Source organism: Coffea arabica, chromosome 10c (assembly GCF_036785885.1).
Source record: "Coffea arabica cultivar ET-39 chromosome 10c, Coffea Arabica ET-39 HiFi, whole genome shotgun sequence".
Taxonomy (NCBI): Eukaryota; Viridiplantae; Streptophyta; class Magnoliopsida; order Gentianales; family Rubiaceae; genus Coffea; species Coffea arabica.
The window spans coordinates 6,073,271-6,085,630 of record NC_092329.1 but is presented as its reverse complement, the minus strand read 5'-3'; the positions used below and the strand labels follow the sequence as shown (position 1 = coordinate 6,085,630).

General features: G+C 35.1%; 1 protein-coding gene across 1 annotated transcript; it reads left to right on the top strand.

Moving 5' to 3' along the window:
• The first annotated feature begins 5,820 nt into the window (after positions 1 to 5,820).
• On the top strand, positions 5,821 to 12,059 carry LOC113713474 (calcium-transporting ATPase 1-like). The gene is made up of 7 exons (XM_027237201.2): positions 5,821 to 6,421; positions 7,116 to 7,170; positions 7,254 to 9,184; positions 9,557 to 9,715; positions 10,380 to 10,551; positions 10,667 to 10,965; positions 11,478 to 12,059. Exons 1-7 carry the CDS (start codon positions 6,245 to 6,247, stop codon positions 11,724 to 11,726), a joined length of 3,042 nt encoding a protein of 1,013 aa, XP_027093002.1. The 5' UTR covers positions 5,821 to 6,244; the 3' UTR covers positions 11,727 to 12,059.
• The last annotated feature ends 301 nt before the right edge of the window (positions 12,060 to 12,360 follow it).

Sequence of the window (12,360 nt, the reverse complement as noted above, 5' to 3'; positions counted from 1 at the left end):
ATGTTATTATTAGTATTATTATATAGATCATTACAAACTAAAAAAGAACTAACTTTGATAAAAATAAAAGAGGAGGAATGGATTGGATGGTATTGGAAGAGAGAATGTAAATGAGAGGTTCTAAATTCGAAACCTCCCGCTTACATTAAACAAAATGTTTGGTTAAAGTGAAATTGTATTAATATTAAAAATAAAAAATTTGTGAATTTATGAATAAAAATTGAAAATTGTATATAAAAATAAGTGACAATATATATAGTAGAATTGTTATAATGGTTTTGGATAGAAATATAAAATTTAGTAAGAAATTTTGAAGTTTTAAACAATTTAGAGCTAAACTATAATTTTTAGAAGGTGATATGATACAAAAAATATATATTGCTTTGAAGGTAAATTCGATGGCTTGTGACTTAGTATGAGGTTTCGCATAACCTGTCTTTTTTTCCCCCTTGCGCATTAATCGTATGATAAGCTCAGAGGGAGGTGATTGGAGATTGCCCCTACATTTTCAGGTTTTCTTCCTTATACTGTATGAAAAACACTTTTAGTCGAACTCTTGCATTGAATTTATGCTGCCTCTTTGGAGCTAAGATTATTGTCCTTTTAGTATGGGGTCCCATATGTGTTTGTAGCTTGATATACAAGTAATTGATGGGTTTTTGCTCTTTATTTTTTTTGTTTACAAGAGTTTGCTGCAAATGTGTGATGGTATTAGCGATTTGGGATCGAGCTACTTGTGTGTTTTGTAACTAAAGTGGCTAAGTAAAGCTATAATTAGAGACGTCAATTCGATATGTTGTTATCGTAATTCACAATTTCCATGCATTTAAGGATCAGCCCTTTAATACTTTTCTACTTCTTTTTCAAGGGAAAAATGCACTTTTCATCCCTAATGTTTAAGGTGTTAACCAATTTCATCCCTAAAGTTTCATGCAAAACACATTTTATCCTTGTAATTTTATAATTTTGATTAATTTCATCCTTCAAGTTTTACGCAAACACATTTGATCCTCATAATTTCCTAAATTTGGCTAATTGAGGACAATTGGTAGATTGTCAAGCAATTTGAATGGGATAGCGTCACTTGATCACGGCATGCCTATTAGGTAAAAAAAAAAAAAAATTTGATCAACAAAAAGCTCAAAAATCTTTTCTTAATTCACTTTCTCATTTTAATACAAAAAAGACTAAGAAATTTTTAGCCACGATTACTTTCTTTTAATCACAATCGAACAAGAAGATCCAAAGAAAATGAAGTCAGTGGGAAAGAAACAATCCCACTATAGCCAATTGAAGAAAAATGTCAAACAGACCCAATACAACTAATTGGAGAAAAATATTAATGCAAAAGAATGAATGGTTTGGATTGTCATTTATTTGCAAAATTTTGTTTTGTTGCATCATATACTTGTTTTTCAATCATCTATTTATCTTTCAATCTATTTATTTAGTTTCAAATATATCATATCACAATTTAAAGGGAAAAAAAAGAGATAGTCTCCTATCCAAAAACACTTGTTGTTATTTCTATACATTAATCAATAATTGAATTAAGTATTAATAATACAATTATTAATGGGACATGTGATGATATTATGCCTAAATTTGTTAACAATCCTTTAATTGTCCTTAATTGGTAGGAATTGTAAAACTATGAGGATGAAATGTGTTCTTCATAAACTTTAGGGACAAAATTGGTCAAAATCACAAAATTATGAGGATGAAATGTGTTTTCTATGAAACTTTAGGGACGAATTAGTGAACACCTTAAACATTGGGGATGAAAAGTGCATTTTTCCCCTTTTTTAACTCCACATTTTTTGCAAATAGATTTAAGTGTCAGTTTATCTTCTTGAGATTTCTAGTTAATTGCACATATGGACTAATCAACTGGCATAAAATCTTCTCTAAATTCTCAAGGCAAAAAGATTAATAAAACTTTAAGCTAAAACTCATCTCTTCCCCCCTTCCCTTCTCTTTTCATTTCTTATTAGAAGTTCATACAAGTTTTATATTTCTAACCATAATTTCTTTATTCTTGTTTTTCTGATTTATAGCTACGATCAATGGAGGTCCTCAAAACTCATCTCTAAGTATCCCCTCAAAAAACCAAAAACAAGATCTTTCATGATTCTTGTTCCGACTGCGGTTGTGCTTCTAAATAATTTTCAGTAAAATATTTTCAGATTTTATACTTTCTTCCTCTGATATTTGATCCGTTATACAAGCCCATCAACCACACGTTTCATTAATGGGCAAAATTTGGTTGTAGATAGCTAATGCAGTGGGCTTGGAGACATAAAATTAGATTGTAGATTGGGCCATGCATCATGACAGAGGCCAACTACAGTAGAGGTGGCAAATCAACCCACTTAACTAAATTTACCCATATCCGCCCATGAATAGATGGGTATGGGTATCTTAAATTTTTATATATGGGTATAAATGGGTTACCCAATAATACTCATTTAATAAATGGGTATTATTGAGTAACCCATCAAACCCAATTAATCCATTTAGAATTCTCCTCCCCTAAATCTCTTTTTTTTCCCCACCCATTTTTTTTTTTCAAATTTTTCATTTTGTCATGATGTTAACTACTTTTGTTTCATTATTATTATTATTATTTGTTGGTTTTATTTTATTATTTTATTTTCTTTTAGTTTGTTAACTTGCTCATTTTTCGGCATTACCAATTTATGATAAATTTGAGCCTCTTTTCTTATCTTTCTAAAATGAAATTTTAAATTTATATATGAAAAAAATGTTAGGGATTCAAAATTTTTGGATTAAATTATTATATTAACTTTTATAGTACTTAGTTCAAATTTTTATATTCTTATTATTCAATTGTTAAATAATATGTAATTTTGTGAAATAGAGTATAAATGAAAAAAATTGGTAATTAGGTTTATTGAACATTATAAATAAATATTTAAAACTAATGATGGGTACAAAGAGTCGTATAAATTGATAACTTAGTTTGCAAAAATAAATTTAAATGAATTTACAAAAAATTAAAATAAATGGGTTATAAATGGGTAATTGGGTTACCCAATTCATTTTTTGACTTACCCATTCATACCCATCTAATTAAATAGGTATAAATGGGTTGACTCACTTATACCCATTATTCATTTTACCCAACCCAAACCCGCCCAAGTCACCCATTTTGACACCTCTAAACTACAGTAATGGAGTGGAGATAACTAATCCGCCACTATCTACAGTTTACAATCCCAGAAACGTCGTTTTGTTGCGGATTAGTACAAATGGAGAATTACATGAATGTCGTTTTGTTGCTGATTTCTCCGGTTCGGATCCTCTGTACAAGCAGATATGACAAACGTTTCATCTCCAACGATAGCTACTAGAGCTTGGACGACTGTTCAACAACCGGGAAGTCTACGGGCTTCGGCCGAACGGCGACCGTGAAACATAAACGACAAACAAAGACGGCGGAAATATGGAACATCATGTGTCGACATGTGTTTGGTTTGGCCCTACACCAGACCAATCCACAGCTGCCACGATTTTGCGTGCCTATTCCTAGCTTTTAATTGGTTCATCTCCAACGATAGCTTGGACGACTGTTCAACAACCGGGAAGTCTACGGGCTTCGGCCGAACGGCGACCGTGAAACTTAAACGACAAACAAAGACGGCGGAAATATGGAACATCATGTGTCGACCTGTGTTTGGTTTGGCCCTTCACCAGACCAATCCACAGCTGCCACGATTATGCGTGCCTATTCCTAGCTTTTAATTGGTGGTCGCCCGATGAACCCTCAGCCCCTTAGGCTGTTGACCATAGCAAAAGAATCTTTGTGGATGAAGAGGTTAAGATTCAAAACTTATTTTCAAAACTTATTTTCCATCACTTCTCCGAATTCATGCAAGTGCACATTGCATTCGAACCTTTGTTCTAAAGGTGGTACAGCCTTATCGATTCCTCATGGTTCAGTTGGATCATCAAATCTATATAAATGTGTCAAAGTTAATTTAATTTCCATCAATTCTTTACATCGTAGTTGGACTACCTCTCTAAAAATATGTTCGAGTAGGAGTAAGATTATCGATTCCTCGTGATGCAGTTGAGCTACCTCCTAAAATATGTTAAAGTAGGAATAAAAGTGGAGTAGACGGAGATGTTGCCGATTGAAAAAAAAAATTTTGAAAAATGATCGCCCAGTGTGATATGGTCGAGACATAAGAAATGTCCCATCTCGGAATTCAGACCAACCTACGTAAGTGAAGGATTATGGTCGAGGGTAAAGATCTAATTTGTTTTTTATTTTTTATTTTATTTTTTTGAAGCAGACGTTAGACAAACTTTATCAATACTTTTTCTCCATTTTTTCCCCTGAAGGGTTTCTAAATTGCATACTATTTTACTAACCAACCCGACTGTTTTTTCTTTCCTTTTTTTAAAAAAATTTTGATGAAGTTTACACGACTTAATTTATAGAAACACAACTTTATTCACCTTAAATTTTTAATGCAAAAGCAAGCTAAAACCTTAATAGAAACACTTCTACATTGACCTAATCTGTAAGTTGCGAACTGTTTTTAGTTGCTCTATAAGTTCTATTTTACGCAAATTGGAAATAAAAAACAAAAATTGGTATTCCATGAAAAGAAAGAATCAAAATAATCTTATAACAAATTTTGTCACATTTAAAATTATTCCTCTAACTAATCTCATTCATCTAAATTCAAATTGACTTATCTAGGCCATCAATTACATTTTTTAAAAAAAATTTTGACCAACTAAGTTAAAAGTTCGCTTCATTTGTTATGGACTATCTTAGTTTTCTTTTTTTTTTAATCGTAGATAACCAATCAGCTCCGTTTGGATTAGCTGTTTTTAGAGATGTTTTTGAAATATTTTACTGTAACAATATAATTGAAAAACTTTTATTGTACATGAAGTTATTTTTTAGGTTATTTTTTTTATATTTTTTATATTTTTAAGGTTTTTTTATGTTTTTGGTGTTTTTTAAGTTGTTTTTTATTATATCTTTGAGGTTGCTTTTTTTTTTTTGTATTTTTGGTATTTTTAAAGTTATTTTTGGTGTTTTTGAGATTTTTTTGTTTGTGTATTACTGTAGCGTTATAGTTGAAAAAACTTGTTTTTCAAAAAATCCCCAATCCAAACAGAGATCAAAGAAGTCTACATAAAACAATATCCAAGGTCCTCCATTAGTGATTATAAACAAATTCAAATTATTTTCATGAAGATAGGGTTCCTACTTGCTCCCACTATATTAGTAGCAAATATAGCGTTCAGTGACTAGTATTGATTGAGGGTGTAAATTAATGAAGTTAGTCTACTAAACTCACGAATAACTTGATCAAAGACATGACTCGAATTCAATGGTGATTGAGTTTTAAGTCGAGCTTAAGCTATTTGATAAGGTTTTCTAATCAAATACGAGATGAAAAAATCAAATTTAAGTATTCATCAAGTCTTATCGAATATTTTTATTTATAATATTATATTTAATTATTTATTATATAGTTATTAAATTTAACCAAAAAAAATTGAACTTAAGAACCCTATTAAGTTTGATTTGATCGATTTCAAGCTCGAATTCAAAGTCAAACTCAACAAGTTGGAGCTCGAGTTTAAGTATTTTTAGTAGAATAGCGTACTATTCGTACTGAACTCTACTTGATAACAACTCTACCTATTGACTAATTAGTAATTATCCGAGTTTGTTAGATTATATTCCCATGAACAGCAACAATTTGCTGTAATAAACAAGTGTGCAAGTAGATGGTTAATTGTTCAATTAAATATCTACTTCTTCCCGTTCTGGTAGTGGTATCCCACGACACGTTGACTCACAGTTCCATAGTCCGTACCGGTATCCCTTGCCACGTTGACTCACAGATCCATAGTCCATACCAATTACAGTTACCAGAAACTGGAAAAGGAAATTCCACTACTTAAAATCTAAGCTAAGCCAATGCCAAACCAAGCAAACGAGATCCATATTCAGAAACCACGTTTCTCAACTGCCTCCTCCTCCTCCACCTAAGTTCAGCGTAGCGTTGCATTTTCTACATAAAATAAAAATCTGGAAGTTTCTCAGATTTAGATCAACTGCCTGCTTCCATTAATATTCGAAAATTCAGTTACTAGCAGACTTATACTTTTGTCGTTGATCTGCCAGTAAAATGAAGTGAAGGTAGGGTTTTAAGCGAAGTAGATAGATAGATAGATATTAAGCAGGTTAGAGATGGAGAGCTACTTGAAGGAGAACTTCGGAGAAGTGAAGGCGAAGAACTCATCGGAAGAAGCGCTGCAGAGATGGAGGAAGTTGTGCTGGCTCGTCAAAAATCGCAAACGAAGGTTTCGATTCACGGCTAATCTGTCCAAACGCTTCGAAGTTCGTGCTATCCAACGCTCCAATCAGGTTGCTTTTTGTTTTTTGTTTTTTGTTTTTTTTTTCGCGTTTTCCAGCTCGAGCACGGGCTCGCTCCGCTATTTTCAGTAAATAAGTAGATTCTTTTTTATGTGTTTGAGAAATTGCAGCGAAGATGTATTTTCGCCTTCTCGGTTGACTCTTTTTTTTTTTTTTTTAACTTCCTTAGCTGCTTTTTTTTTCCATCAATGGAAATGCGTGGAAGACTTCAAGGGGAAATTCATTGATCTTGCCGTGCACCTAAGATCGGCTTCACAATCATACTCAACGTATTTATCTATTAGATTATAGTTTCGATTTTTCTATTATTTTTCAAAAGAAAAAAAGAAAAGCTAAATTAGGTCTTTTTCGAACTATAAATTGAAGCTGTAAAAGTTATTAGATGTAGCAAAATGACTATATCTCATTCCCTTTTCTGGTTTTCAGGAACTTTTGTTGTTTTTTGTGGTATCTTAGAAAAGGAAGAATTATATTCCGAGGACAATTTGAAAATAGCTAGCTTAGCTAACTGTGTTGACAAATTGAGTAGCTCAGGGAACATTTGTGTTTTATTGTAGTTTATAACATTTTAAAACAATGTTTTCGGTAAAATGATCCACTAATTTGGCGTCAGTTTCTATTATTTGATCTAGAATTCATATCCGGTTCTGTTTTGTGTTCTGAACTTCATTCTGAAACATTGTAGGAGAAGCTTAGAATTGCAGTGCTGGTTTCACAAGCTGCTCTTAGTTTCATTCAAGGTACTATGATTGCTTATAATTGATGACTTGGGGTATGATAGCTTTCACATTTTGGATTAATATTTCAAAATGAATGACTCCAGGCATTAGTTACACCATACCCGAGGAAGTCAAAGCGGCAGGGTTCCAAGTATGCGCTGATGAGTTAGGATCCATTGTTGAAGGCCGTAATTTGAGGAAGTTGAAGGTTCATGAAGGGGTTGAAGGTATTGTGAGGAAACTCCGTACATCAGTGCCTGATGGGATCGGCACTTCTGATGATTTAGTTGATAGGAGAAAACAAATTTATGGAATTAATAAATTTACTGAAATCCCACAGAAGGGTTTCTGGATTTTTGTTTGGGAAGCTCTTCAGGATACAACACTTATGATTCTTGCTGTATGTGCGCTTATCTCTTTGATTGTTGGCATAGCTACAGAGGGCTGGCCAAAGGGTGCACATGATGGACTTGGAATTGTTGCCAGTATCCTGCTAGTAGTTTTCGTGACAGCAACTAGTGATTATAAACAGTCGTTACAATTTAAGGATTTGGATAAGGAAAAGAAAAAGATAACTGTTCATGTTACTAGAAATGGATACAGGCAGAAGATTTCTATATATGATTTACTTCCTGGTGATATTGTTCACCTATCTATAGGTGATCAGGTCCCAGCAGATGGACTGTTTCTTTCAGGATACTCTTTGTTGATAGACGAATCGAGCCTAACAGGAGAGAGTGAACCAATTAATGTTACTGCTGAAAATCCTTTTCTCCTCTCTGGAACTAAGGTGCAAGATGGATCCTGCAAAATGCTTGTTACTACTGTTGGAATGAGAACTCAGTGGGGTAAATTGATGGCCACCCTCAGTGAAGGAGGAGATGATGAGACACCACTGCAAGTGAAGTTGAATGGAGTAGCAACCGTTATTGGAAAAATAGGATTATTTTTTGCTGTTATCACGTTTTCTGTCCTGGTGCAAGGACTGTTTAGCCGCAAATTAAGAGAAGGGTCACACTGGAGCTGGGCTGGGGATGATGCCGTGGAAATGCTTGAATATTTTGCTATTGCAGTTACAATTGTTGTGGTTGCTGTTCCTGAGGGTTTACCTTTAGCTGTCACACTAAGCCTAGCATTTGCCATGAAGAAGATGATGAATGATAAAGCACTAGTTCGTCATTTGGCTGCTTGTGAGACTATGGGATCTGCCACAACTATTTGTAGTGACAAGACTGGTACGCTAACTACTAACCATATGACTGTTGTAAAAACTTGCATTTGTGGTACAGTGTTTAGCTCTCTGGAGCCTTCTAATATCTGCTCTGGAATTCCTGATTCTGTTGTCCGAATTCTGCTTCAATCTATCTTTTTCAATACTGGAGGAGATGTAGTAAAGTGTGAAGGGGGAAAAATAGAAATATTGGGAACACCCACTGAAACTGCGCTCTTGGAATTCGGTCTTTCACTTGGTGGGGATTTTCAGGCTGAGAGACAAGCATCTAAACTTGTGAAAGTTGAACCATTTAACTCTGTGAAGAAGCGTATGGGTGTGGTATTGGAGCTTCAGGAAGGAGATTTCAGGGCACACTGTAAAGGTGCATCTGAAATAATATTGGCTGCATGTGACAAGGTCCTGAACAAAGAAGGAGAGCTTGTTCCCCTAGATGAAGCATCCATTAGTCATCTCAAAGATACAATTGAACAATTTGCTTCTGAGGCTCTTCGAACCTTATGCCTTGCTTACAAGGAAATTGGAAGTGAAGTTTCGGCTGAAAACCCAATCCCTTTTGAGGGCTATACTTGTATTGGAATTATAGGTATTAAAGATCCTGTACGTCCTGGTGTTAAGGAGTCTGTTGCAACTTGTAGGTCAGCTGGGATTACTGTGCGGATGGTCACAGGCGACAACATAAATACTGCCAAGGCAATTGCTAGAGATTGTGGGATTTTGACTGACGAGGGCATAGCAATTGAAGGCCCCGACTTTCGATTGAAGAGTGAGGAAGAGTTGCAAGAAATCATCCCTAAATTACAGGTGCTTTTTTGTTGTAATTTAGTCCTCTTGTTCCGTCACCTAATATTGATGCAGTCACGTTAATGGCCCTCGGCATCCACAATAGAACTTTTATGATCAATAGTAAGAAATCAAGTTAGTTTTTAAGAGAAATTGTCTACCTGGATTTGCAGAAGTTGTGTGCTAGAATCTTTGTTGCTTCCATTAGCTAGGCTAAGATTGGCAATTTAGTGGGGTGTTAAATCCTATTAGTAATGAAAACCTCCCATCTCTACCTTGCAATAATGAAAAACTCCATCATCTGCGACTAGCTGTTTGCTTTCATTGACAACTATAATTGGCTTCATGCACTGCTGCCTTAGGGAACTATATCAGATTCATGTCTATTGACAGGTCATGGCTCGTTCTTCACCAATGGATAAGCACACCCTTGTGAGACATTTGCGCACCACATTTCAAGATGTTGTTGCTGTGACTGGAGATGGTACAAATGATGCTCCTGCACTTCATGAAGCAGATATAGGGCTGGCAATGGGCATATCTGGAACTGAGGTGATGCTTAATGCCTGAAATGTTTTTCTCCAGCAGCTACGTGCAGCTTGTTCGATTCTTTTTGAAGACAATTTCTAGAACTACATTACTGATTTATCTCAAGTGCTAATTTAGAATTTTCTGTAAACTAGTAATGGACATTCTTTTAGAAAGGACAGTGATATGGCATACGTTCTGTTTATCGAATGCTCAATAATCCAAAGTCAAGCAGTTTATTCCTGGGTATTATGTGGAGAACTTTGATTTTATTCTTAGGTAATACATTCTTGAACTTTTGTCATGATTTTTTCTGTCCCATCAATTTTACTCTTGGAGTTCAACTAGCCTTGTATTTTGATTTTTTAACATAAGGTTTATTGTCTTGTTCTGTCTTTTGAAGCTTCAATTGCAATAAAAAAATTTTTTGGGGGGGGGGGGGTGTTGGGGAAGAACTTCTATTGCAATATTCAGCCTCACTTTTGCTGCAACTAGATTTATTCACTTAAAATTTGTCCCACCTTAACTTAGTAAAATGTGATTATTCAAAAATGAAACATATAAATCATCCTCGATCAATCTAGTGGCTGTTCCAGTTTGTCTGCTTTTGTATCTACTTTTGGCATTGTGAGATAGGTTAGGCAGGCAATCTTTTTGACTCGTCACTGTGCTGATTCAAAAATTCCAGGTAGCTAAAGAGAGCGCTGATGTCATCATTCTCGATGATAATTTCTCCACAATTGTGACTGTTGCCAAATGGGGACGTTCGGTTTACGTAAACATTCAGAAGTTTGTGCAGTTTCAGTTGACTGTAAATGTGGTTGCCCTAATTGTCAACTTTTCTTCAGCCTGTTTGACAGGTAGACGTTTTTATCCATCTCCACCTGAGATTCCTCTTATACAAGATCATGGAATCCTTATGTTGAACTTTTTTTTGTTCTACTTTTGTGTGGTGGCATTGTGGTATGGTATCAGGCAATGCTCCTCTCACGGCTGTCCAGCTTCTATGGGTCAACATGATCATGGATACACTAGGAGCACTTGCTCTAGCCACAGAGCCTCCAAATGGTGACTTGATGAAGCGACCTCCAGTAGGAAGGAAAGGAAACTTTATTAGCAATGTCATGTGGAGGAATATCTTGGGGCAATCAATATATCAGTTCGTGATCATATGGTATCTTCAGACATCAGGGAAATCAGTTTTCCATCTTGATGGCTCTGATTCTGATTTGATTCTGAATACCCTCATATTCAACTCATTTGTCTTTTGCCAGGTATGCTTAAGGACTTATTCAAGTATAGGATGATATGCAGGGACTTTGTCCCTGTTGCTTTAGAATTCTGGAGCATGACTAGAACGATAACCATTTTAGCAAATAGTGGAATTGAATGTGGTTAAACCACTAAGCTGTCATTAATTCAAGTTCATGACTATTTTTCAAGGAACACTGAATTGATAGAAGGTTTTTCCCTCGCTCTCACTCTCATCACTCCCCCCACCCCCCTCCCCCAAAACGAGAGAGAGTAATAATTGTTAAAGCAGCATGGTATGTCATCCAGCAGGTAGGTAGTGCAAGTTGATTTTTATTTCTTGCTGACTCTATCTCCTGATTTTGGTTTAAAGAAAGATGAGCATTGCTGTCCACATAAGTCTACCTAATGGTAGCAACTAAATAGCTCATTGTTTGGCAGAATACATCCTGATGATCATGATTAGTCTGTGGTGGGATTCTGTTTAAAACTTCTTGTGTTATTAATTCAAATCGATCATTATTTTTTCTTGCAGGTTTTCAATGAGATTAGCTCCAGAGAAATGGAGAACATAAATGTCTTCAAAGGCATACTGAAGAACTATGTTTTTGTAGCTGTGATCAGCTGCACGGTCCTCTTCCAAATTATAATTGTTGAATTTCTTGGTACTTTTGCAAACACTTCCCCTCTTACTTGGCAGCAGTGGTTTGCAAGTGTGTGCTTGGGATTTCTTGGAATGCCAATAGCCGCTGCTATAAAGATGATCCCTGTTGGATCAAATTGAAACATGATGGAGAGAATTCCACTGACAATTTTGCCCAACCTTGGATTTGGAGTGTGCTTCAGAATGTCTATGTTTCTGCACTAGGGGAGCACCGACTACATTTCTGATACGTAGAAGCAATAGAACAGAAATTTTATCAAAGGCCACATTTCAAATTGCTTAATATGTGGCCTACTCAGCTCGTAGGAACAATTTCTTCATCCTTGTAAGCTTCTTTCGGGTTGCATTTATAGCTACTCCAGGGAAGGCTAAAAGGACTAACATGAATGAATTTTTGAATGAACAATCTCTTCCTGAATGAATTTTTGAATGAACAGTCTCTTCCTGAATGAATTTTTGAAGGTTTAGGACTACGTTTCCCTTTTCCCTTTCAGATTCTTTCGAAGCAGTACTTTCTTACAGATGAATATTTGCCTATATGACTGTTCAAGTATCCTGTGGTTTTTCGTCAGTTCCTTCGTGTTAGCTAAGTCCTGTTGTCTATACCATTCTTTGCTTGTGCACTTTTTAGTGATTCATTAGTGTAATTCTCGACCTTCATGTCCATCCCTGTAAATTTGTGTGTTATTCTAGAATGTAGAAGACACATAGTTATTCAAATCATGAACTAAGTGATACAATCAAATATTTCCAT

Coding starts and splice junctions, on each gene's coding strand:
- LOC113713474 (XM_027237201.2), top strand. CDS start 6,245: ATGGAGAGCTACTTGAAGGAGAACTTCGGAGAAGTGAAGGCGAAGAAC. Junction 7,171..7,253: donor TGCTCTTAGTTTCATTCAAG/GTACTATGATTG, acceptor GAATGACTCCAG/GCATTAGTTACACCATACCC. Junction 10,966..11,477: donor ACTCATTTGTCTTTTGCCAG/GTATGCTTAAGG, acceptor TTTTTCTTGCAG/GTTTTCAATGAGATTAGCTC.